General features: G+C 54.2%; 1 protein-coding gene across 1 annotated transcript in view; it reads right to left on the reverse strand.

Annotated features, from left to right (window-relative positions):
* Hmcn2 (hemicentin 2) overlaps positions 1–24,113 on the reverse strand; it is a 146,942-nt gene that overhangs the window by 59,878 nt on the left and 62,951 nt on the right. The window contains exons 23-45 of the mRNA XM_021181028.2: positions 22,041–22,168; positions 19,924–20,178; positions 19,295–19,381; positions 17,872–18,066; positions 16,658–16,788; positions 16,254–16,401; positions 15,910–16,036; positions 15,566–15,720; positions 14,000–14,278; positions 12,442–12,720; positions 11,776–11,884; positions 11,459–11,628; positions 9,776–9,930; positions 9,344–9,440; positions 8,647–8,742; positions 7,752–7,928; positions 6,015–6,172; positions 4,731–4,854; positions 4,056–4,231; positions 3,304–3,400; positions 3,067–3,186; positions 1,944–2,105; positions 695–976 (exon numbers count right to left, since the gene is read on the reverse strand). Coding sequence (XP_021036687.1) covers positions 695–976; positions 1,944–2,105; positions 3,067–3,186; positions 3,304–3,400; positions 4,056–4,231; positions 4,731–4,854; positions 6,015–6,172; positions 7,752–7,928; positions 8,647–8,742; positions 9,344–9,440; positions 9,776–9,930; positions 11,459–11,628; positions 11,776–11,884; positions 12,442–12,720; positions 14,000–14,278; positions 15,566–15,720; positions 15,910–16,036; positions 16,254–16,401; positions 16,658–16,788; positions 17,872–18,066; positions 19,295–19,381; positions 19,924–20,178; positions 22,041–22,168 — 3,707 coding nt within the window. The remainder of the gene's footprint in view (positions 1–694; positions 977–1,943; positions 2,106–3,066; positions 3,187–3,303; positions 3,401–4,055; positions 4,232–4,730; positions 4,855–6,014; positions 6,173–7,751; positions 7,929–8,646; positions 8,743–9,343; positions 9,441–9,775; positions 9,931–11,458; positions 11,629–11,775; positions 11,885–12,441; positions 12,721–13,999; positions 14,279–15,565; positions 15,721–15,909; positions 16,037–16,253; positions 16,402–16,657; positions 16,789–17,871; positions 18,067–19,294; positions 19,382–19,923; positions 20,179–22,040; positions 22,169–24,113) is intronic.

The raw sequence follows: 24,113 nt of genomic DNA on the forward strand, positions 1-24,113 counted from the left end.
TTAACATTCAATTGCATTAGCATTCAAGAGGTAGAGACAATAGTACCTGTTACAGGGCAGGAGCCAAGCAGGGTGGCATGCCGACAAAGGTGAGCCCACACTTACCCCTGAGTGAAGTAGCAGTGCTGTCTTTGTGGAATTATCTCCTACCTTCTACCAGTGGAATGGCAAGGCACAGAAAGCTTAAAACTGGGGGCTGATGGGAGGAGCCTTCCTAACCCACCGTGCTCCCACCCTCTTCCCAGCCTTCTCCAGAACCATATCCTGCCTCCCCCTGCAATAGACCCAGGTACACAGTAGGGGTGAAAGTGGGCTCCAGCACACCCAAGAAGCCTTCCAACTCTTATGTAGTCTTTCAGCTACAACCCCAAGGCCACCTCCCCAGGCAGGCATCTAGATTCTTCTACAATGTGTATGGTCTCCCTGGCTTTCCTACCCACTGTCCCCCAAGAACATGACACTAGCCACATAGACTGTGGATTGACAGGGTTGGGGAAAGCCAACGTGGGAGGGAAGGAAGGAGATGGGTGTTTTGAGAACAGCCATACTGAGGGCCCTGTTGGCCATGGCCCCCAGTGGCAGCTCTCATCAAAGCCCAGATTGAAGAAGCCCCATGAGCTGCCTGCATCAAGCTGTGTCTGGGCCTTGCTTGGCCCCAGTCTCTCTGTCCTCCCCACAAGCCACTGGTCCTCACCCAGCACAGACAGTGCAAACCTCCTCTCGGCACGCCCAGCTGTATTCTCAGCCACACAGCTGTAGCCACCGGCATGGGAGGCCTGAGCCCGTTCCACATGTAGGCTGTGGTTCTGATTCTGAAGCTGCAAGCCGGGTTCCACCGAGACAGGCTGACCATCCCTCTGCCATGTCACCACTGGGAGGGGCTTCCCTGTGGCATTACAGGCCAGGGTGGTGTTTCCATCCTGGATCACGGAGACTGTTGTGAGGGGCTCCCAGAGGCCAGTGACCTGAGGAGGAACTGAGGTGAAGAGAGACCCATCAGTGAAAGCAGTTAGGGCCAGCTAGTACCAGGCAGGACGGGTGCTAAGGCCTCGCTGGACACGGCCATTTAGATCGATGTTCCTCCTTGCATGACACGCTGTGTGACCTTATTGTCACTTTCCCTGTCTCAGCCTTTTCCATCTCTGTGACAGAGTGACAGCTTCATCCTTCGGTGACCTCTCAGACACGCTGGGGATCTGAGTGGGCTGCTCCTTGGGGAATAGAGCCTACCATTCTTGGTCTGTGTACTTTCAATCTCGTGAGCTGCAGTTTCTCTGGGTTGCCCATGCTTGCTTTGAATGTGTGTTCCTTCTGCTGAGCCTCTCCAGTAGGGACTGCAGTGCCTAGTGCCTTTGTGGGACTTGTTCTTTAGCACATCTGCTGTGTCATGCAGCTCAGGCTGGCCTTGAACTCCTGATCTCCTGACCTTGAACTCCTGATCTCCTGCCTCCCTTCCCAGGTGTTGGGATTACACCTGGGAAGCACTCTACCAACCCAGCAGCGGCCTCATCCCGAGAGCATGGTTTTTACAAGGCCAGAAATTTCTTTTCTTTTTTTCCCTTGCGCGCACACACACATGTGTATGTGTGTTGCATGTAGCATGTTTGCTTATGTGCATTCACATGTGTGTGCAGATATGCGAGCATGTGGAAGCCTGAGGCCTACAGACAGAATCACCCTCAGTTGTTCCTTTAGCAGGATTCATGTCGCCATACGTGGGCGCTATAGGAGCTTTTTGCACACTCTTTTCTAAACATTTCAGAGCCACACAGGGCCTGCTTCCCTGTATGCACACATCCTTCCTGTATGCACAACTGGGGAGTTCAGAGTCTAGACTGGAAGGGCAGGCACATGCCCAGCCTTGCTATGCCCCCTCCCCCACCATGTGTTCTAGGTTTCAGAGCCACCCACTCACCCATCCTCCCCAGTCTGGCAGGGCTCACCCAGAACCTCCAGTGACTGCTCCTGGCTGCTGGTCCCAGCTGCATTGCTGCATTCACAGGTATATGTCCCCTCCTGGGCCGACTGGGCCTGTTCCAGGTACAGCAGCCTCCCGACTGCCAACACCTGTTCCAGGCCGTCCCCCTCCCCAGGCAGGGGCTGACCTGGGGCAGTGAGAAAAGGTTCTTGTCCAGAGACTTGAGGTCCTTTCCCAAGGAACAGTGGTCCTCCCAACCACTAGCTCCTCCTCCAGGTGTCCCCATGTATGACACCTCCTCCAGGAAGCCTTCCCAGAGTCCTGGCAACCTCTGAGCTGCCATACTCTCAACTTTGGAGCTCTGAGCATGCCCTGCCCCACTGGAGGTAAAGCCAAGTCCTTCACAGGGGCCCCAGGCTCATACTCCATTGCTCTGTGGACCATTTCCCCACTACATCTTTTCTGGCTGACTCTGCTGTAGTCCTACTGACCCCTCTGCTGTTCCCCAAAACATGCCTGCCTTGTTTCTGCCTCAGGGCCTTTGCACCTACCATGACCTCTGCCTGGAATGTTTCCCTTTGCTCGGCATTATCTCTCATCTTGGGTCAAACATCCCGGCCACATAACTTAAAATTCCAAATCCTGGACACATGTGCCTTTCCCTTTGTCACCTACTCCCTAGGCCCAGACTCACTCCCTAACTTTCTGTTTGTCACCTGCCCAGCCAGGGCTTAGGAAATGGCATCCTAGCAGAAATAACAGGGATTTGGGGACTGAAGATCAGCCTACTGTCACAGGCTAGACGGGGCCTGCAGGTGAGGCAAAGCAGAGAGACTGGGAAAGCAGCACTCTAACTGGCTGGGGACTAAGGGCTAAAACCCACCCATTCACTGAGGCACTCGGGTATTGGATGGGGGTGCTCGGTGAGGGGGTACTGAGTGAGGAGGTGCTGGGTGAGGGTATACTGGGTGAGAAGGGACTGGGTGGGGAGGTGAGGGTGCTGGGTGCTGGGTGAGGGGGTGCTGAGTGAGGGGGTGCTGGGTAAGGGGTTCTGGGTAAGGGGGTAGTGAGTAAGGGGGTGCTAGGTGGGGGGTCCTGGGTGAGGGGGTGCTGGGTGAGGGGGCACTGATTGGGGGTAGCCATCCTACCATCTTTCCTCCATGAGATCTTGGGGAAGGGAATGCCCTGGCAGTCACACGACAGTCTGGCAGTCTGACCCTCAGTCACAGTGAGAGTGTAGGGCTCCTTTGAGGGGAACGCTGGAGGGACTGGTTCAGAGCAGACAGGAGTTGAGGGGTGTGCTGGGGAGTGGGGTAGGGGTAGGGAGGGTTGTAGCCTGGGGCTCAGATAGGTATCCCTTCTTCCAGGGACCTGGAGACCCTCACCCCAGACATGCAAGTTGAAGTGCTTCTCAGAGCGGCCTGCCTGGTTAATAGCTTCACAGGTGTAGTGGCCTGCGTCCCACACCGCCGCTCGGTCCACCTGGCCAGGAGCAAAGCAAAGGCTGTGTCACCCCTAGACAGACCTTGTCAGCCTCGTCATATCCCGTGACCTCATTAGCACATTCCCTGCCTGGAGTGTGAAGCATCTCCCTGCCCAGGGCACCACCAAGAGATTTCTAGAAGCCAGGGCTTCTCTGTGGCGCTGTTCTGGCTCCTCCACATCATATGCATAGTTCAGATTTGCTAAGAGGCTGGGCACATGGTGATCCAGTCCTACACCAGCCCTTCATCCATTCCCATAGCCCCCAGAACGCCCTTAGAGTCAACCAGAGGAGAAGCTGGACAGTGAAGGATGGTGGGTAAAGGATCTGCCATCTAGGGTCTGACCCTGATGGGGTGGGGGCGTGGGGGAAGTAATGAGAATGCACCGTGGCTTTGGAGGATGAAGGGAAGGAGAGGAGATGAATGGTGTGCCTCAGAGAATGGTCAAATCACAAGACAGGGGCAGGGGAGGGAGGGGCAGCCAGCATATGCCAGGGTTCCGAGGGAGACCCTGAGAGCTCTGTCTCCTGGTGGGCGATCACTGGTCACACGACCTGAACAATGCTCACAGGGACCTGGGACGCCCTTAAGTCCTGCCCTGCCCTGCCCTGCTCATTCAACTCCCCGAGGCAGCCAGCCACACTGTGGCACACCTCCAGCAAGGCCTTGTCTGCAGAGAGGCGGATCCCAGGGTGAGGCTCCAGGGGTCTCCCGTCCTTCTGCCATCTCAGCACGGGTGGTGGCACTGCATGGCTCTGGCACTCCAGGGTCACTGACTCATTTACGACGACGGACATGTTCAGCTCTTCTCCGAGGATGCTGGGGGGCACTGTGGGTGCAGACACGGAAGGAACCCCTGTAAGCGATGGGTCATCAGGAGAGGCCACAGAGGAGCTGGCTTAGCCCGATTCCCACAGTCAGGAGCAAACCCCAGGGGAAGAAAGTTACATCTGTAGCCTGGCCATCTCAGTGTTGCTTTGCAGACTTGGTAACAAGGCTACCTGCTGAGTCCTACACCTATCAGTTTGGGAACCAGAAACCACTGGGTTTCCCTCCTGAGTGTGCATACTGCCCCAACCATGTGGCTTCTTCTCGAACTACTCCTGGCCATAGGTGGCCACCTGCCTGCCACCTGCACACCCACAGGGATGCTCATACCCTAGGACAGCCCTCCAGTGTCTACTGGCAACCACAAGGTCATGTGGTAACTCTTCCATCTGGACCCTAGCTGTCCCTGGGCACATGGCTGCCCCAGTTCAGCTTCTTGGAATGGCTGACCTACAGCAATGCTCCCTCTGCCCCTGCCCAGTCCCAGGCTAGAGACTCACTGTGAACTTGCAGGATGACATCCCGGCGATCCTCACCCACAGCACTCACTGCTACACAGGAGTAGCTGCCCGAATCAGAGGCACGGGCACTGACCACAGTGAGGACCTGTCCTCCGGGGAAGACCTGTACCCCCAGAGGCAAGTCCACATTAAACACAGCTCTTACTACAGGGATGGTACCTGCCCTTACAAGCCAGCCCTCGCTTGTACCACACCTGCCTGGATCCTGCTCTAGACCCCTGGGGGTCCCCCAAAGCAGGAGAGTCACAAGCTGTACCCCTGACCTCAGGACCCCTGCTGGCTGGTGGCAGTTTTATCTGTTTCTAGAAGAGTCACCTGGAGCCATTCTGCCCACTACAGTGGCCATTTGCCATGCAAAGCCAGGAGACCTCAAGAGGATATTAAATTGAGTGGGCCATGTGTATAAAACACAAATTCAGAGTTGGTGTGAGAAGCGCATGGAATGTCTTATGAGTGACTTTTTAATATTGGTCACATGACAAAAGGAACATTTTTTTGATATTGGACTCGATAACATTACAATTGTTTTGCTTTTGCTACACATGGAATGGGTCACCTTTAATGCCAGCACTTGGGAAGCAGAGACCAGCAGATCTCTATGAGTTCAAGCCAGCCTGGTCTACATGCTACATAATGGGTTCCAGGACAGCCCCAGTTAGAGAAAGAAACCCTGGCTCAGAAACAAAACAAAAATTTGTTTTGCTTTTTTGGTTTTATTGTTTTGAGAGAAGGTCACATGTAGTCCAGGCTGATCTCGAACTTGTCATGTAGCTGAGAATAACCTTGAGCTTTGCCTCCTGAGTACTTTCCAGGTGCGTTGGCATGCCTAAGTGATGGGGATGGAAGCCAGGGCTTCATGCATGCCAGGCAAGGGCTCTATCAACTGCTGCATCACCAGCCCTTCTCATTACTTCTTTTTGAGGGAAGGTTGAGACAGGTCTCACTATGTCAATCACACTGGCCTAGAACTCACTATGTTGATCAGTCTGGACTTTGAAGTCATGGCGATCCTCCTGCCTCAGTTTCCTGAGTGCTGGGGGTTTGGACATGCACTATCATAGATAGTCCCCTTTCCCTTATTTCAATGTGGTGACAAAACACTCTAGGGGACAAATTTGGCTGGCACTGGTGGCATGAACCATATCTCAGTAAGTAGGGACGCCCTGCCTCTCCCTTATCCTAGACTTCCAGGGTCTAACCTCTGCTACCAGTCCCTATGGGAGACACCAGGAGGTAGCTCAGAGACCACCCACTGCTACTGACCTTGAGGCCAGGGGTTCCTTCAGGAGACACAGGGTTTCCATCCTTCAGCCATATCAGGGTGGGGCTGGGGGTGCCAGTGGCATTACAGGTCAGGCGGAAGGGTGTGCCAAGCAGTACTGGGCCTGGCAGGCTGGGTGGCAGGGTAATTCGGGGTGGCACTGAAAAGTGGTGGCAGGGAAACAGGGAACAGAGTTGACCCCCACTGCACATGATATGGTCTAGTCAGGAGCACAAGTCACAAACAAAAGCAGAATGTGGCATTGCAACTCTGGCAGCCATGCAGTAGGCATTGTGTCAACACACACCAGAGGCTTCTACTAATGAGAGACTGAGGCTGAGAAAGGAGGGTCACCTGGCCGAGGCTAATCAGCTAGAACATGGCAGACCCCACACTTGAACTCAGGTCTTGGGGATTTATTATGGGGACACTGTGGGGTCTCAGATGTAACACTGTCATTCTGGGAAAACCATAGCCAAAAGATCTCACTGTAGCCAAGAGGAGAACAAAAGCTATCCTCTCTCACAGCCCATGAGACCCAAGCTGACAGCTCCTGATGGCTACCACCATCATCCAGTGCCCCTTAATTTGTATGCTCCACACATGCCCAGTGTGGGGCAAGGTTGGCCTCCACGCATGCCGTGACTATTATCATCCTCATTGGAGCAGCTAAGACTTATTGTTTGAGATCCTCACAAGATTGAGCCTGCTTGGGTTCTGTCGCTGAAAGAGAAGGTGGGGAGGGCTGCTCCCTCTTCTCCACCTGCACATGATATTGGGGAGTGCTGGAGGATGCTAGAGGTGCTATGGGAGGTGAGAGATTGACCAAAGGAGACTTTATCCATGCAGCCTTTGAGATGCTGAGATGGAGTTTTTTGGTAATGTTCTTGTTTGGGGTGCATCCATACTCCTAGAAGAAAACCCTCACCCATATTCCTGTAAGGAAGCCCAGTAAACCCATTGGCTCCCCAAGCTGGAATTGGGTGGAATGGTGTCTTTGGTTTGCCACTAGGACCCTGGGTGGGATGTATTAGCATTTGTTCACAAGCTGTCAGGAAAAGTTGTCCAACACCCAGTCTCCATTCAGTTTCTCATGTTTCCTATGTCTCTATAGTTTAGATGGGGGAAAAGAGATGAGATGGATGGGCACAGGATTGGATGGATGGATAGTGGATCAGTCATGGATAGGCAGATATTTGTATACATTGATAGAAGGTAAATGGATGAACAGAAGTTTAGAATACATGGATAGTTGGCTCAATGGATGGGCAATAAGTGTTTATATGAATGACTGAAAGACTGGCTTGCTAGTGGTGAATGGGCGGGTAGATGGATGAATGGATGGATGGATGGATGGATGGATGGATGGATGGATGGATGGATGGATAGATGGATGAATGGATGGATGGATAGTTGAGTGCATGGATGTTCAGTGGGTGAATGGGCAGGTAGATCGATGGGTGGGTGGGGGTAGACTGTAAATAGATGGATAGATGGAAAAGTAGATGGTAGATAAGTAGATATATGGGTGAATGTATGGATACATAGATGGGTGGTGGGTGAATGTAAAGATAGGTGTGTGAATAGTAGGTGGGCAGATGGACAGATGTATAGATGGGGAATGGACAGATGAACACACAGGTAGATAAACTGAAAAGCAAGTGGAAAAGGGACAGAAGGCTACACAAATGGGAAGAAACTAAGCACTTTGGGAAGGCCCTGTCGTCTTAGCCACTCACCATTGACCCGTAGGCCATACTTCAGCCCTGCACTGCCCGCCACATTGGTTGCCACACAGCGGTAGCTCCCTGCATCGGAAAGCTGGACTCGCTCAATATGAAGAACTCTTCCATCAGCTGACACTATCACCCGTCTCTGGGTAGAGATGGGCTGGCGACCCTTGAACCAGGAGACGTCTGGGAGAGAAAAGACATGCATAAGTATCCTATCAGCTATTGACTGTTGGCTGTGGGGCATTCCGAGAAGCTCGCAGAGCAAGCACGGGCTTCTTCCGATGTTAGAGACAATCGGGGTTTTCAGGAAAAGGAGAGAGGACAGGACAGCAGCACCACAGGAGATAAGATCGGGGGCTAAGAGGAAGTTCCAAGATGGGGACTAATCAGCCAGGGATAGTTAGTCAAAGCCAGCCAAGCCTCTTTCCCTACAGCCACCCTCGCCAGGAGTGTAGAGGAAGACACTGGGCAACATTCTCAGAGGCAAGAATGGAGCACTGTGCCCTGGGCTTCCTAACTTCAGCCAGGGCCCATCATCCCTCCCCAGGCCTCCTGGGCTCAGCCTACCCAAAGCGAGTGGCTGTCTTTGTTCATGAGGGGACAGGAAATAGCCTTCTCCTTGGAACATGGGTAAGTCCCACCCTAGCCTGGATGTGGGCACTTGTATGATTCACCCAAGTGCTCCAGCCTTCTCCTTCAACTGATCTGGAGAAGCCTAGATAGGGGGGATTCTAAACCCCAACCACAGCCTGGACCAGCGCCAGGGATGCTAGAACCTCTAAACAGAACTCTTACAGGCTTGTTCCTGAGCTGCATACAAAATTCTGGGTGCTTGCAGCCGCTTTCCACAGGGAATTGGGACTGGCTAGAGGGGACTTCCGGCCAAGAAGATGGGGCTTACCTGGAGGGGGCACACCGGAAGCCAGACACTCCAAGGTCACAGAGGCATTCTCCAGAACCGCCTTGTTGACTGGGCCTGGTTCAATGTTGGGAGGAACTAGGGGGTTACAAAGAGAGACCCCTCTTGGTGGATGTGGGCTCTGGGCAGCTATAATCCCAGACACCCTGTGTCTCTTCTGGTTTCTCCTAAAGGGTTCCAGTGACAAAGCTCACGTACTTGGAGCAGGGAGCTTGCCTTTTAGAAAGGCCCCAAATCTGAGCAGGGCCTATAAGATCTTCCCAGAGGTTCCACAGGGCTCCCAGCCCCCAACCCCTAGTCCCAGGGAGGACCAAGCTGGCACAGCAGGAGCTGGAATCCCAAGTAGCCCTGGAGTAACCAGGCAGGGTTTGTCCACACTGTCAGGGACACATGTGAACCAAAACATGACTCCAGCCAGCGAGGAAGCCATTAACATGGGTAAGGTGACCAATGAAAACCTTTGCAAGGGTCTGGACTCTGTGGCTTCCACCCATCCCCGGATCCCTCTCCCCCAGGTCTTCTATTGGGATCTGGGATGCTTCGTCTAATGGTTCATCTCAGCATTGTCCACCCTTTACAAGGTTAAGCACACAGTTGTGAATCTAAAACTTCCACTTCTGGTCCCGAGGACCCTTGAGGTGTCCCCAGGCTTTGGACCCCATTGAGCTGCGGTCCTCACCCAGAACCTTTAGTGTTACATCCTTCTTGCTCTCCCCTGCCAGGTTGGTGGCTGAACACGTGTAGACACCTTCATCTCTCAGGTCTGCCTTCTCGATCTGGGAGAGAAGGGTCTGGGGATGAGGGGAAGCCACAAAGTCCAGGACCAGGCCACAGTCGGAGAGAGGACAGAACGTGGGAATGGCCCCCATAGGCAGGTGCAAGCATGCAAATGAGCTCTCTTCTCCATGATATCATCTCTGTCTTTTCCCTCTGGGGGCTAAGCTTCCGTGGCCTGGACCAGGCTAAGGGATCCCTCCATTCCCCAGGCATAGCACCCAAGTACCTATTCAAAGTGAGCACACTGAGAGGGCTCTGTTGTCCCACCTTTCTGTAAAGACTGTGCTCAGAGTCTCCAGGACCTCTACAGCCAGTCCTGGTTCCCTAACTGTACCTGAAGGTTGCCCCCTGAGGTTGCCACGGCCACACCATCTTTCCACCAGCGAAGGCTTGGGGTAGGCACTCCAAAGCCTACACACTGGAGGGTTACAGGCTGCAGGAAAGGGGCTGTGAGGTTCTCCCCACCGATGATGTGCACTGAAGGAAGCTCTGCGCAGGAGAGATTGAGAGAGCCTGAGTCAGGCTGTGGGGCTGTGGTAGATATCCAGTAATTCCCTAAATGGCTAGAAGTGAAGGAATGGCTTTGAAGGCCTGGTCAAAGAATGGCTCTAGAACCCTTGCTCCTCAAACACCTGGATAATGGAAGGAGCTCCAGACTGAGAGAAAACAGGACAGTGCATTCCCTTTGAAAGTTCTCCCAATCCACACATCCACAGATCCAATGATCCACCCACACATCCATCTACATATTCATCCATCTATCCATTCACATAACCATCCATCTACCCATCTATTCACTTATCCATTCATTCACTCATCTATTCATCCACCCACATATTCATTAATATATCCAACCTTGCATCCATTTATCCATCTATTCATTCATGCATTCACCCGAATATCCATCTACCCATCCATCTATCCTTCCACCCAACTATTCATTTATCCATTCATCCACCCATCCATCCCATTCACTCATCCATCCATCCATCCACCCATCTATTCATCTACCCACATATCCATCCATCCATCCATCCACCCATCCATCCATCCATCCATCCATCCATCCATCCACTCATCTATTCATCTACCCACATATCCATCCATCCATCCATCCATCCATCCATCCATCCATCCATCCATCCATCCATCCAGTTGTCAATTCATCCACCCACACATCCATCCACTTACCTATTTATTCATCTATCCATGTATGTATCTATGCATCTATGTATGTATGTATGTATGTATGTATGTATGTATGTATCTATCTATCTATCTATCTATCTATCTATCTATCTATCTATCTATCTATCTATCTACACATCCATTGATCTATCCATTCATTTGTGTACCTGTCCACTCATCCATCTACCTACTCACCCACTCATCCACCTAGCCTATGCATTCACTAAGTAAACCATCCATCCATCCATCCATCTTGGTACCCACCTAACTACCTACCCATACACCCAATCAACTATTCACCCATCAACCTATCCATATGTGTACATAAGAGTGTTAGAGTGTCTATTCTAGGACTAGAACTACTGCAGGCCCCAGATAAAATAAAGGAGACCACCGTGTTTCTGGCATAGAGGACAGTTACACAAACCACTCCAGAGTAGTGGGGTGGCAGGCACTGAGAGCCTCAACAGTGAGGTTGACACATGTGGTAGAAACAAGAAGCCTTCCTGGAAAAAAGGGCAGACCTAAGAATCAAGGGGGAGCTAGACAAACCCAGAAGTTGGACAGTGGGTATTTAAAACTAAATATTTGAATGATGTTAGATGAGACTGAGTGGAAACAGGAAGCAAAGACATCTCCAGGTAGCTGAACGGGATGAATTGGAGGTACGATGAGCATCCATAACAAGCCTCTCTCACCCACGTGTCTTTGGAAGTCCAGACTAGATGTCTACACAGAGGAGGCATGTCCCATGTCATTCCCAGGTCTGTCATGGACGCCCATTATTTCAGGTTGCCCCAGTGCCCCAGATTCACAGATACCTGCTTACCATGCACAGAGACCTCCACCTCAGCCCCAGCTGTTCCTGCCTCGTTGGTGGCCTGGCAGGCAAAGAGGCCTGAGTGGTTCAGCTCCACGTGGCTGATGTGCAGTATGGTCCCCTGTGAGGCCAGCTGCACCCCAGCCAGCTCCTCTGCTGGGCGACCATTCTGTGACCATCTGACGTGGATGGAGAGTGGGTCAGGTCACTTTGAAGCCTCTCTTCCATGGCTTAATGACCATGATCACACAATCAGGGACAGCTCAACTTTCCCTCACCCCAACCCACATTCTGCCTGTCCCCTCCCTGAGCAATTCTGTACATACTGGATGGTGGGCACAGGGGAGCCTGATGCCTGGCAGGGAAGATCCAGAGACTGTCCCACGGTGGCAGTGACCTGGCCCATGCCTTCCGCCACCAGCAGCTGTGGGGGCACTGTGGGCAGGACATGCTGCTGGCTGGAGCTCATCTGAGCCTTGAGTGATGCCAGGGCCCCATTCTCCCCACAGCCTTCTAGTCTTCCCTCAGATGTACCCCAGGAGGCCTTAAAGGGCCACTAAAGGACGTAAGAGGGGCCTCTGTGGCCTCCCTCCCCAGGGACCATTTATTTCATGTCTGTCCTCAGACTTGGAGCCCAGAGCTCTGTCTGTCTTGTAGTCTTCTCTCTGTCTTATGTCACAGGGGCCACATATGGGCTAAATATCAGCTAAGCAAGACTCATACCCACTCCCAGATTTGGGTCTGAGAAATGCTGGACAGAAAGCAGAGCACCACCTTTCCTGGATGAGTTGGTCTACAGCCGTGGGCTGGAGTGAGGATCAGAACCCCAGAACTCAACCTTGCCTCTCCCACCACACGTTCCCAACCCAGGCCTCGCTATTCATCTGTGGCATACAGGAAAAGGGAACATGTGGCTTCCCTGCCACCCTCCACCTCCTCTGGGGCTATGCATGAAGTGGGCATGGGAGAAGACCCGCCCACAGCTGGCTCACCCTGCATCTCCACCGAATACTGCAGTACAGCCTCTCCAGCGGGGCTGCTGGCCACACAGCTGTAGAGGCCACCGGATGCCTCTCCTGGGTTCTCCAGCTGCAGGGTACCTCCTGCCTCCAGCCATGTCCCATTACTGTCCACCACTGGCAGCCCTTCATGCTGCCAGGAGAGCGTAGGGGGTGGATGGCCTCTGGCCACACACTCCAGTGCCACGGGTCTCCCAGCCACAGCCTGCACCAGGTATGGCCCTCCATCAGCACCCTCAATGGTAGGTGGAACTAGGGAAGAGGCAGGGCCGTCTCAGGGACCAGGAGTTGAAGCTTTACTCCCTAGCCTCATTCTGTTAGCTAGACCTTACTCAGGCACAGTCTCTCTCTTCCAACAAGCCTCTCAGACCCTCACAGGAAGAGACTCACCTCCCCAGCCCCTGCTTGTATCTCTTCTGTGCTCACTGCCACCCAGAAAGCTTGTCACTAGGAGGATTCCAGCCTGTCTGTTTAACAAACTGATGGATCTCCAAAACTCTAGACTAGGCTGCCACCCTGGAAGTCTCCTTACTCTTAAAGTGAGACAGTAGATCTGAGCCAAGACGGTATGATCTTGGGGACTCCTGATATTTGAAGTGTGCTCAGAGCTCACTCAGCCTGGTGTGTGTGTTGTGTGTGTGTGTGTGTGTGTGTGTGTGTGTGTGTGTGTGTGTGTGTGATGTCCCTCAGGCCCTGAGTTATGGACCTCATAGAATCACCATTAGAGGACCCTGTACAGTCATGAACTTGGCCTCAAGATGCTCCAAAGCTTATTAGGGCCCTGAGGCTCTTGGAGAAGGTACTGGATATGTGTGTTTCATTGTACTCCAGATGGTGACAGAGCCTCATGGGAGCCCCTGGTGGCAGGTGCTGTGGTGGGACCCACCCTTTCCACAGTTCAGCACCTCCAGGCTCTGGCACCCAAGCCCTTTGCTGACTCCTCAATAGGGGTCAAGTGACTCCTATTGACTCTCAGGCTATCCCCCAACTCCCCAGAGCACCCTGTTCTGCCTGATGCAGGCCTACCCTCATCCTTTCTCAAGACTGCTCCCCGTTTTTTTCTGAGTTCCACCCTTCAGGGTTGCCAATTCACAGATATCTCTCCCCTGCAGGGAGGAACAGAGCCCATGTATCCCTGAGATATGAGCCGGACAAGCTTCTCCATCCCATGGGGACACAAGAGGCCAAATGTTTTCAGTAGCACCAGTCGCAGGCTATGGGGCTTGCTCTAAGTCCTAAGCTACACAGAGGTAAATCAGGGATCTTTGCCACCTTGGGAAGTTTCGTGGGGGATCTCACAGTCCTCCAGAGGGAGCTAGACTCCCATGGACTTGCACCCAGGCCCTGCCTCCAGCCTCCGTTTCCTTGTTTGCACAGGGAAGGTAGAGAGCTGAAATGAATGCTGTCCTTAAGTCACCCCATTTGATTCGATCACCTTGTGGCCACCCCTCACTGACCTTTAGAGACAGTCAGAGGCCACCTCACATTGTCTATACCAGCTGCCCAATGCTGCAGCCCCCTGGCCACTCACCATAAACCTCCAGACTGGTGGATTTCTTTGTGATCCCTGCAGGGTTGCTGGCCTGGCAGGTGTAGAGGCCAGCATCGGAGGGCTGGGCCTTCACCAGCTGCAGCTGCCGGCCGCCCTTGCTGTAAACCACTTCTGAGCTGGGGGCCAGCAGGGTCCCATCCTTGTACCAGGTGATGGCAGGGGATGGCATTCCTCGGGCCTCACATAGGAGCTGTGCGGTGTGGCCCTCCAGGACAGTCACCTCACCTGTCTCATTCGAACCCCAGATGGTGGGCGGTGCTGGGGACAGAGAGGGACATGAGGGTGGTCACAGACAAACTGAGTAGGTGGCGGATGTCCCGTGAGTAGCATGCACACACCCAGGCTTCTACTATAGGGACTGGCAGGCATGAGGGATAAGGGAGGGATATGGGGACACAAACGGAAGAGGCCAGCTCAGGGACATGCTAATGTGGGGAGCAAGTCCAGTCACTATGGGTAGGGATGGTGCAGATGGGGAGAAGGGCCGCAGGCTTGAGTTCTGGAGCCCACAGGGCCTCTAACTCACTGTATGACCTGGGGTAAGTCCTTTCCCCTCTCTGGGCCTCGGGGTCCCCATCTGTGGAGGAACTTGATCAGGGCTTCCCCTAGGACAGGGTACTTACAGCTGGTACTCAGGACGATGGCTGAGGTACATGGGTACAGTAGGACATCACTCTGTCTCCCAGAACATGTGCACGTGGGTACACACACACACACACACACACACGCCCACACACACACAGGTCAAAGGTCGATATCTGGTATCTTCCTCTATTAGACCCTGTCCCTTACTGTTTGTGACACTGGCTCTGGAACTCACCAGCTCAGCTAGGCTAGCTGGCCTGAGAACCCCAAGAGTCCACTTGTCTCAGTGTCCTCAGTGTTGGTGACTGTCTAGGTGAGGTGACCTTCCCAGCAGCCACATGAGTTCTGGGGATTCAGACTCAGGCTCACAGGCTTGTGGAGCAAGCACTGTACCAACTGAGCCTTTTCCCTAAGCTCTCGGCCCCCCTCGTTACCACAGAGCACAGATGCAGGCCGAGCGCCCATTGCTTGGCCTTAGGAGGACTGCCTCCATCTCTTTGAATGTGTTTGTTGGTGCTTCCCAGACCCATGCCCTCCTAACTCTCCTGTCCCCGGTGGCAGTGAGGAAAGGCTCCCTCTGAGGTCACTATGCTATCAACCTATAGTACTTAGGGCTTCTCCCATCCAGGCAAAGGGATTCCACCGCAGAGGCCCACCCCAGCCCTGAATGTGTTAATTTTTCCTGTTCCTTCCACTGATGTGGTGGACACTGGCTTCCCACTGACACTTGAAATACTAACTTGCCTTATTTGGTGTTCTCAGACAAATACGAGTTCAACACACATCGGAAGTAGTGAGTGTATAAAGTTGGTAGTTTGGGGAGATGAGGGGCCATATGTCCTTGGCTCCTGTTATTGACCCTCAGGCCCCGTTCCTGACCTCGCTCTCCCTCCCAGGCAGCAACAGGAGGCAGGGAAGCAAGTTCCTGGACCAGCTAGGGCTGGAAGGTACTGGACTCACAGTGAATGCTGAGCTGAAAGTCCTTGGCCTGCTGGCCGGCTGGGCTGAAGGCCACACACTGATACTGCCCTTCGTCACCTAAGTGACTGCTGATAATTCTGAGAACTTGTCCATCCTCCTGCAGCAGGATGTGAGGATCCCCTGGAAGGATGGGCCTAGAGAAAAGCCATCAATCAGGCTAGGGTGCCGGCAGCGGCGTTTCCTGGGAATCTCCCACGGGAGAGAGACACCCATGCTGCCCTCCACGGAATGCAGGGTAGCACACAACACACCCGCCAGGCTTTTTCAGGCTTCCCTGACCCTCATACCCAGCCCCCTCCCACTCCACTGAGAGAATCACTCACTGCCCATCCTTGGTCCACTCCACCTGGGGTGTGGGAACCCCTGAGGTCTGACACTCCAATGTCACATCAGCACCAGCCAGGCCAAGCACCTCCTGAGCGGCCCCAGCTCCCAGCAAGGAGGGAGGGACTGGGGGTAGGAAGGGAGAAAAAGGGGGGATGCCTCAGACTCCATACTCCCTGCTGACCACAGGAAGGTCCCCTGGCTTAGCTAATCATGTGACTATCCCCTGTGTGGTCTGCTCTGTGGGCTCCTGAGGATAGGGCCTAGGTCTGTGGTGGCCCCCACGCACCCCTTGGTCTCTGCTAATACATGCTTGGGAGTTGGGGACACAGTCCTCACTCACTGAACACAGCAAGATTGAAGTCTCTCTGGGCGCGCCCCGCCTGATTCTCAGCCTGGCAGGAATAGAGGCCAGAATGGCTCTCTTGGATCCTAGGGAAGTGGAGGGACCGGGAGCCATCCAAGAGGCGATGTCCACTTGCCTCTGGGATCTGAGCACAGGAGGCCAGAGGAGTATGTATAAGCAATGAGAGAACAGAGGCCCATGGAGGTGGTGACTAGAGCGGAGTTCTCAGTTCCCCAAGAGGACCCTCAGGAAGTCCTCTCAGGACGATAGTTCCCCATGTCCCTGAACTCCGGCATCCTCAAGGACATTTGTCACATTCCCATGTCCCTTAGCACACAGAGAAACATATCTTCACCCAAAGTCCCACCTTCCCCATCCCAACCTGCCCCGGAGTCACCCACCAGCTGCCCATCCTTGAGCCACGCCACCTCAGGGGCAGGAAAGCCGTTTATGTCACATTCCAGCGTCAGGGGCTGTCCAGCCAGGCCCGACACGTTGGTTATGCGCCCCTCTTCCCGGATGCTGGGGGGCACTTGGGGAGCAGTGAGAAACAGAAGAATGGTTCCCACTTTGGTTGAGCTTGGCGTCTAAGGCGGGCCACCCACATCCAGCCCCATCCCTCGGTCCTCAGGCCTGTCATCAGCCCGTCACTGAGACCCTGGGAGACCCTCCTGCCTTCATCTATCCTGATCTAACCACAAGGGCCTACAGATCACAGCTTCCCCCTGGGACCAGCACCTCTCCTCCCCCACTGTGAACAGATGCCAGATTCCGACACTCCATCTACAAAGCAGGACATAGCCAGTTCTACCTGCAACCAGGTATCACACAAGGGAGGTCCCGAGTGGGTACTGCCAAAGGTCAGTCTCCCCACCCCCAGTGTCTCTAGCCAACCTCCCCGGGAAGTCATTCCCCAGAAAATTGGGGACACAAAGTGGCTGTGAGATCTGCTCAGGCTGAGAGGTCCAGCACATCCCAGTAGGGGGAGCACTCCCAGCCTGCCCTGGCCTTGTGGAGTCTATGCTGGCACCCTTGGGTGCAGCTCCTGCTGTAGGTGATTACACAAGGCCGTCATGGGTTAGAGGTGGGCTAGAACTCTGCTCAGCTCTATTCTTACCAGCCTTGTGTGTGTGGAGGCCAGAGGACAATCTGGGATGTAATTCCCCAAGTGCCAGCCACCTTCTCTGCTTAGAAAGGAATTAGAAGCACATAGCAGGCTAGCCTGGCTGGCCAGCCAGCTCCCAGGCATGCCTAGCTTTCCCAGCACAGGTACACACTCTGTTGCCCCGAATTTTACATGGGTGCCGAGATCAGACTCAGATCCTCAAGGTTACACAGCAAGCACATTAGTGGCTGAGCTTTTGCTGTAGATCTTGACCTGCTGATACCCCAGAAGCCTCCACTGTCCCTTTAGATGTACCTGGCAAAATGGGGTGCCCCATGCAATACCCTCAAACCCTAATCTTTCCTGGTCTCTTGGGGAGAAGGAATCAGGTGTCCATAGACTGCTCTGTAGGAAGCTTTGGGGCCCTGGCTCCTGACACCTTTCTGGGTCTCCACGTGGTAGGTGGATACAGGCCTGTCCCCGGTCTCCAGCTCTAAGGCCTCAGCTTACCATAGACCACCAGCTTGGCTCTTCTGGATGCAGAGCCCACCTCATTGGTGGCCTGGCACTCGTACTCCCCGCTGTCTGCAAGAGAGACTGAGGACAGGAACAGCGACCCTTCATCCAGCACCGCCACATCTGGCCGGCCATTCAGGGGTTCTGAGGACGGGCCCCTCCGCCATGTGATTCGTGGCTTTGGAGTCCCTGGCAGGGTATGTAGAATCATCAGGCAAGATATCGGACACCCCCTCCATGCCTGCACTGTCCCCTCATGTGACTCCCTGTGCACATAATGCTGACCTTCATGACTTTCTCAGGCCCTGTGTCACCCCCATGTCAGGAGGAGGAAGAGGAGGAAAAGGAAGAAGAGGAGAGTGAGGAGGGGGAGGGGCTCCCTCAGATCTTCAGCATGTGTCCCCTATCTCCACACAGGGTTGAGTGTCCACAGGAGCATGAGAAAAACATGCTTTCTGACTCTCAAGGAGGCCAGAGGTATCCTTCCAGGTATCTCCTGCCAGCCCTGAGCTCTCCTCTCTGTGCCAACACTGACTTTCAAATGACTGACAATCCACTCCTGCCAGCTTTTACTGCTCAGCATCTTCCCCCATGAGGGTCAGGGTCTTCACTGTTCCTTGCTATGCCCAAGGCACCAGCACAGCCCACACACTAGGTACTGTGTGAATGAACAAACCTGCTGTGCGTAGCATGCTCACGGTGCCAACTGAGCTGGGCACGCGCAGTGGGAGCTGTTGACTCTGCCTGTCCTGTCCCTCCCCTCACAGTGTGACCAAATTTGTGGGTCATGGCGGAGGGAGGGACTCAGGGACTCATTACATCCCAGCCCTGGCGGGGAAGTGATGGTGTCCCTGAGTATTCCTTGTGCCAAGCTATGATGCTATGCCCTTTAGCACTCAGGCCCAGCACCTATTGCTGTCCACCCTTGGGAAAAGTGCCAAATAAAACCTGGGGGTGGAGCAGTCCAGAGAGGTTGCACTACAGAGGGCCTTTGGGTGAGGCTGGTGAGGCTGAAGTCTAGCCCTTCTGGTCCAAGAATGAGATGGGGAGGGATATGAGCGGACCATACTGTGGAACAGTTTGATGTGGAAGGCTAGGTTGGGTGGCTTGCCCATGGTTGTGTCCCTGCCTGCTATTTCTAGAGTCCAACACTAGGTGGCACTATGGTCAAGGCTCCCAGCCCCTACTTAAGCACCTGTTCCCGAGCCCCCTCTCCTGCCTGCCACCCTAGTGATGTTGAGGGCTCTCCCAGGTGCCCAGCTTTTGGAGAGCGAGCTGCTGAGGTCGAGGACGCTTTGACCTATCCTATAGAGTTGTCTGGGTGACTCCATAACCCAAGGAGGTCACTATCTGGTGACCGAGTTTCTGGAATCCATCCAGCCCTGGTTCCCTAGCCCCACCTAGGGGTTGGCCTCACCTTGGGCAGGGCACGGCAGACTGGCATTCTCTCCGGCCACTCGCTCCAGCAGGCTCTTGGTCTCGTCAGTCCCCCAGTGTGGTGGCTCTGAGAGGCAGCAAGGTCATGTTCATAGCCCTCAGATCCAGCATTCCCTCCCAATAAGGGCTGGGAGGAGGGGGTCTCCACCCAGAGCCCCAGCCTCTAGCCTCCTAGGGAGGCCAGCATTTGAGACTGGACCCTGTGCCTCAAACACAAGATGTATAATAGGGTCCTGTAGGTGTCCTTCCAACTGTGTCTTTCTTCCAGTCTCTAACAGCGAAAGTGCTAGGATATTCCAGAATATTCTGTACATCATACATAATTTCTTAGTGGCCTTGCCTATTACTGGATCACCATTCAGTTGTTTTTGTTTTGTTTTGTTTTTTATTTTTGTTTTTTAAATGGCCTGAGTTACCCATGTTGTAAAAGTCCCCTTCAGGGACTTTACACAAGGCCCCTAGGGTCATAGGCCACAGGTCTTCTCTGCAAATCATGGAGCCTTCATGGAGGCTCTGAGGACTTACTGCTTCAGACCTGACTAGCAGAGCCCAGAACAGCGAGTACTCAGAGGTGTGGGTCATGGCGGAGGGAGGGACTCAGGGACTCACCGAGCACAAGGAGTTCCAGCTTCCAGGTATCTGTGCCAGCGCTACTGGAGGCCTCGCAGTGGTACAGCCCAGCATCAGAGGTCTTGACAGCAGCAAAGTGGACAGAGCCCTGGGCTCCATCGCCCATCAGGGCCATCCCATCCTTGAACCAGTTCAGCTGAGGTTGGGGGTTGCCTTCGGCCACACAGTTCAGGTCAAGGGCTTCTCCAGCCAGTACCTTCAGGACCCGAGGGCCAGGCTGCACCTGAGGGGGGACTGGCAGGGCCCCAGGGATGGGCATCGAGGTGGGCTATCCAGTTAAGGGTCTCAGAGCCCCAGCCCATGCTACAACCCTGATATGAGCAACCAGCAAAATCATCTCAGGGTGGGATGTCTAAGGCAGCCGCTCCTTATTGCAAAGCAGAGCTGTCAGGACCTATGTGGCTTTCCCCACACCCCGAAAGAGCAGAATCCATCTTCCGCCTGGACACATGCTCTCAATGCATTTATCCCCTGCCTTCCCTCACTAGTGTGCCCTGTGCCATGTGAGATGTGCCATCTGGTCTATACCAGGGTAGTGGGCATATGAGGGAAACTGAGGCACCGAAGGCAAGACAAACTCAGAATGGCCCGGCAAGGTTGAAGCAGTGCAGTCTGAGCAGCTACACAAGCCCAGCTTCCTTTCCCACACCGTGACGCTATGCACTGGCTGAGCCCCAGCTTCCCCTTGCTGCCGTCAGAATGAGAGGTGAGATGGCACCCGCTCCCAGCAGCCCCCAGCCTCAACTATGGGCTGTGTTTGTATTTCTCAACCATTTCCCCACACTCTACCCTGTGAGTCCTCCTGCAGGGTGGAGAGTGCCATGCCCAGTTTGAAGATGAGGAAACTGAGGCACGTAAAGATTTCTCTCCTGAAGACTGTAGCCCTGGGTCTGTGTGTCTGAGGGTCCGGGCAGCTTCTGGAAGGCCCAGCCTGTGCAGGTTAGGAGCATACGCAGGGCCCAGGCCCAGCTGCTCTCCTGCACCATCAGGGAAGCTGAGTAAAACCCTGATATTGTCCCAGTCTCTAAGACACAGTCAAACATGAGCCCAGGCTTTGGAACCTAGCACAGGCCGGCTGCCTGGCAGTGCTCAGAAAGGGCCCGGGAGCACAGAGATGTCCACAGTCACTATGCCATGCCCACCATCTTTGCCATACCTCGGGCTTCATTGCTCTCAGTACCTGACTATAGGACTCCCTTGTAATGATTACAGGTTGGGCATCATCGTAGCCCCACTTAAGAAGGTTCAGAGGGATCACACAGCACGTTGGTAGATGCTGATTGAGCTCTAACCCTGCTATGCCGTTTCCAGCTCCGCCTCTCATTTCCACCTTCACTCTCCTCTCACTTGCTGGGAGGGAGGGATCTTTTCTCTCCACCCCCAACCCCAACCCCAGGCCTCAGCCTATCTATCTGCAAAGTGGGAAGCTGGCTTGGATAGGGCTGGTGAGCATCTGCGACTTGATCTCGAAGGCAGATGATGTGTCTAGCCGCCCAGCTGGGGTGTGAAGGACATAGATGAAACGTGCAGCTGTTCCCCATTACCCACAGACTCTGAGCACGGATTTCAAGGCATTATCAATGATGTGGAACTTTCATTATCTCCCCACCCTTCCCTCTTGGGCCCCATGAGAGTAGCACGTGGGCTAGGCCATGCGTGGTCTAGTCCTATGGTCTTCCTAGGGCTCTCCTGTGTGGCTGGCTTGGGATGACTTCTTTTGAATGGGACCACTCCAGGGACCCCTAAGTGTGCTGGGGACCAGTACCATAGTGAGTGCACATTTAGACCTTGGCCACAAAGGGAGGGAGGTCCACAGTGGTGCCTGGAAGACCAGGAGCCTCTCCCAGTATCAGTGGGCCTGTTACAGAAGCGTGACTTTGATCAGATAGAGAATCTTGGAACTATTGCCCCTTGTGTGTCTCTAGCGTTGGTCCCCACTGAGCCCTGATCTTGGTGGGCCTCTTTTAACAGCCCTCCCAGGCCCAAAGTCAGGGAGAGGAGTGAGCGGTCTGGCACTGTGGAGCCTGAGAGGTGTTAGAGGGCAAGGCAGGCATGGAAATGAGAGATGGAGTAAAAGAATTGTCTGTGAGCCCTACCTTGAACTCTAAGGATGTAGCGGCGAGATGTGGCCCCCGCGGGGTTGCTGGCTGTACACTCATAAAGACCATTGTCACCCCCCTGGGCCTGTGCCAGGCGCAGGGAGCCTGATGGGAGGAGCTTATACCTGTGGGGAGGAGGGACACCAGTGAGATCTCATTCCACCCTGGCCAGAGAAAGGCTTGAAGACCCACCTCCAAGGACCTAGCAGCTGCCTCCTCCAGGCAGCCTTCCCAGACTGAAGTCACAACTACCTTCTGGCCTCAACTCCAGCCCCTAATTGGCCTCCAAAAATCAAGGCCAGACCCTCTCAGTGTAGAGAGATATAGTTGGGTCCCAATCCACGTTTCCATCCTTCTTAGCTGTGTGACTCAGAACATGACCTGGGTTTCCATTTCATCATCTATAAAATGGGGGCTCTGGCACCCCAACCTTCATACGTCACCGATTGGTGGCAATGCCCCTTGTCCTCAGCACATCTGTTTGTCAGGAGGCTAGACTCCCTCTGCTTTCAGAGAAAAGTCGTCCACCAGTTCCAAGCCCCCAGTGTCTTGAGTTCTCAGACTCCTAAGCCCAGAACCAGGCCTCTTGGAGAGTCACTGTCCAGAGGCATCTCAGGGACCCATGAGAAGGAACATTGCATACCCTCCCCCAGATCTGGCCCACCTCACTAGTCCCCTGACCCTTCCCACAAGGCTACAGGCCACTAGCCAGACTCCAGCAGCTGGGATGGACCCCAAGGAGCCCTGCAGACATGATGTCAACTCCATCTGTGCTGGCCCTAAGGAACAGAGCCTGCAGCCTGTGGCCCTGACAAGTCCAAGCACAAGTGCTCAGATCGGGGCTGGAGGACCCCAGGATCAATTGTCAACCTAGAGGTGACCTTCAATATTCAGATGGGCTTCAGCCTGGTCCCCTACCCCCTCCCTGCTGAGACCAAGCATCTACTTCTGCAAAATTGTATCACGGGGTCCCTGGCAGGAGATGTGGGAGCCAACCCTGCAGCCCCCACCTCTCTCCATGCAGCTGCCAAGGTGCATGGTTTCCAACCACACCCAGGCTGTCATCACTGCCTTGCCTCTATCCACTCATCTGTAAGTGAGGTGACAACCTCCCTACCAGAACCTTCTAGCTGGTCCGAGTATCCATCAGGCACTGTACACAGCGTTGGGTGACATGCAAGCCAACCGCATTTACTCTGCAAACAGAACTACACTCCAGGCCCTTGGCACCTGTCTTTCCGATAACCAATTACAGTCATTTTTTTATAGACGTTGGAGGGGGTGGGTGCTCACTGTATCATAAAGAAGAGATGAAGACCTGTGGACCCACGGTTCAGATGAGCAAGCTGATGCTTGCAGGACCCGAGAGGACCTGGGCCTTCCCAGAGGACTAGGTATTTGCTCTGAGTGCCAAGGTGGCCATAGCAAGGGGCAGGGGCAGGGCCTGGAGGGTTCTTTGCAGTGCATCTCCTCCCTCAGCACTGTCAACCCTGTCCAACCTCCCAGGCCCTGTCCAACCCCTCAGAGCTCAGGCTGACTCCTGCAGCTCTGTGCCTGCTGGAGTGCCCTTTTCTCTATCCTTCAGGCAGGTACCACTTCCTTCAAGAAGGCCATCTCCATGCTTCCAGGCTAGCAAGCCCATCTGTGGTCTCCCATGGCTCTACCCAGCTGTGACACTGGAAGCCTCTCTGTCTTCCAGAGGCTCCAGGGGCATACCCTTTATCACCAGGCCCTGCACAGAACAGCATCTATGGCCACCAGCATGAACTCCCAACAAGGCTCAAGACAAAGTAAAGCCACTGTCCCAGTCCAGGGCTGGATAGAGCTGCTTGGGAGGGGCTGGTTAGTTGAGTTCCAGGCAGATTCCACCTGCTCCCCTCCCCCAGAGCTCTCCCCTCAACCTTCCAAGTGGCTCATAGGGAAGTGCTGGCCAGGCCTGGGAGGAGGTATACAGAACGCCAGACTCTTCAAGCCGCAAGCTGCTGGGGATGGGGGCTCCATCAATGGAAGGGCTTCTCCAAGGCTCTGCAGCCAGACGACTCTTCACAGCACCCAAGGGAGCACTTGGAT

The sequence above is a fragment of the Mus caroli genome, unplaced genomic scaffold, assembly GCF_978045245.1.
Source record: "Mus caroli unplaced genomic scaffold, Mus_caroli_1 scaffold_2, whole genome shotgun sequence".
In the NCBI taxonomy this organism is placed as follows: domain Eukaryota; kingdom Metazoa; phylum Chordata; class Mammalia; order Rodentia; family Muridae; genus Mus; species Mus caroli.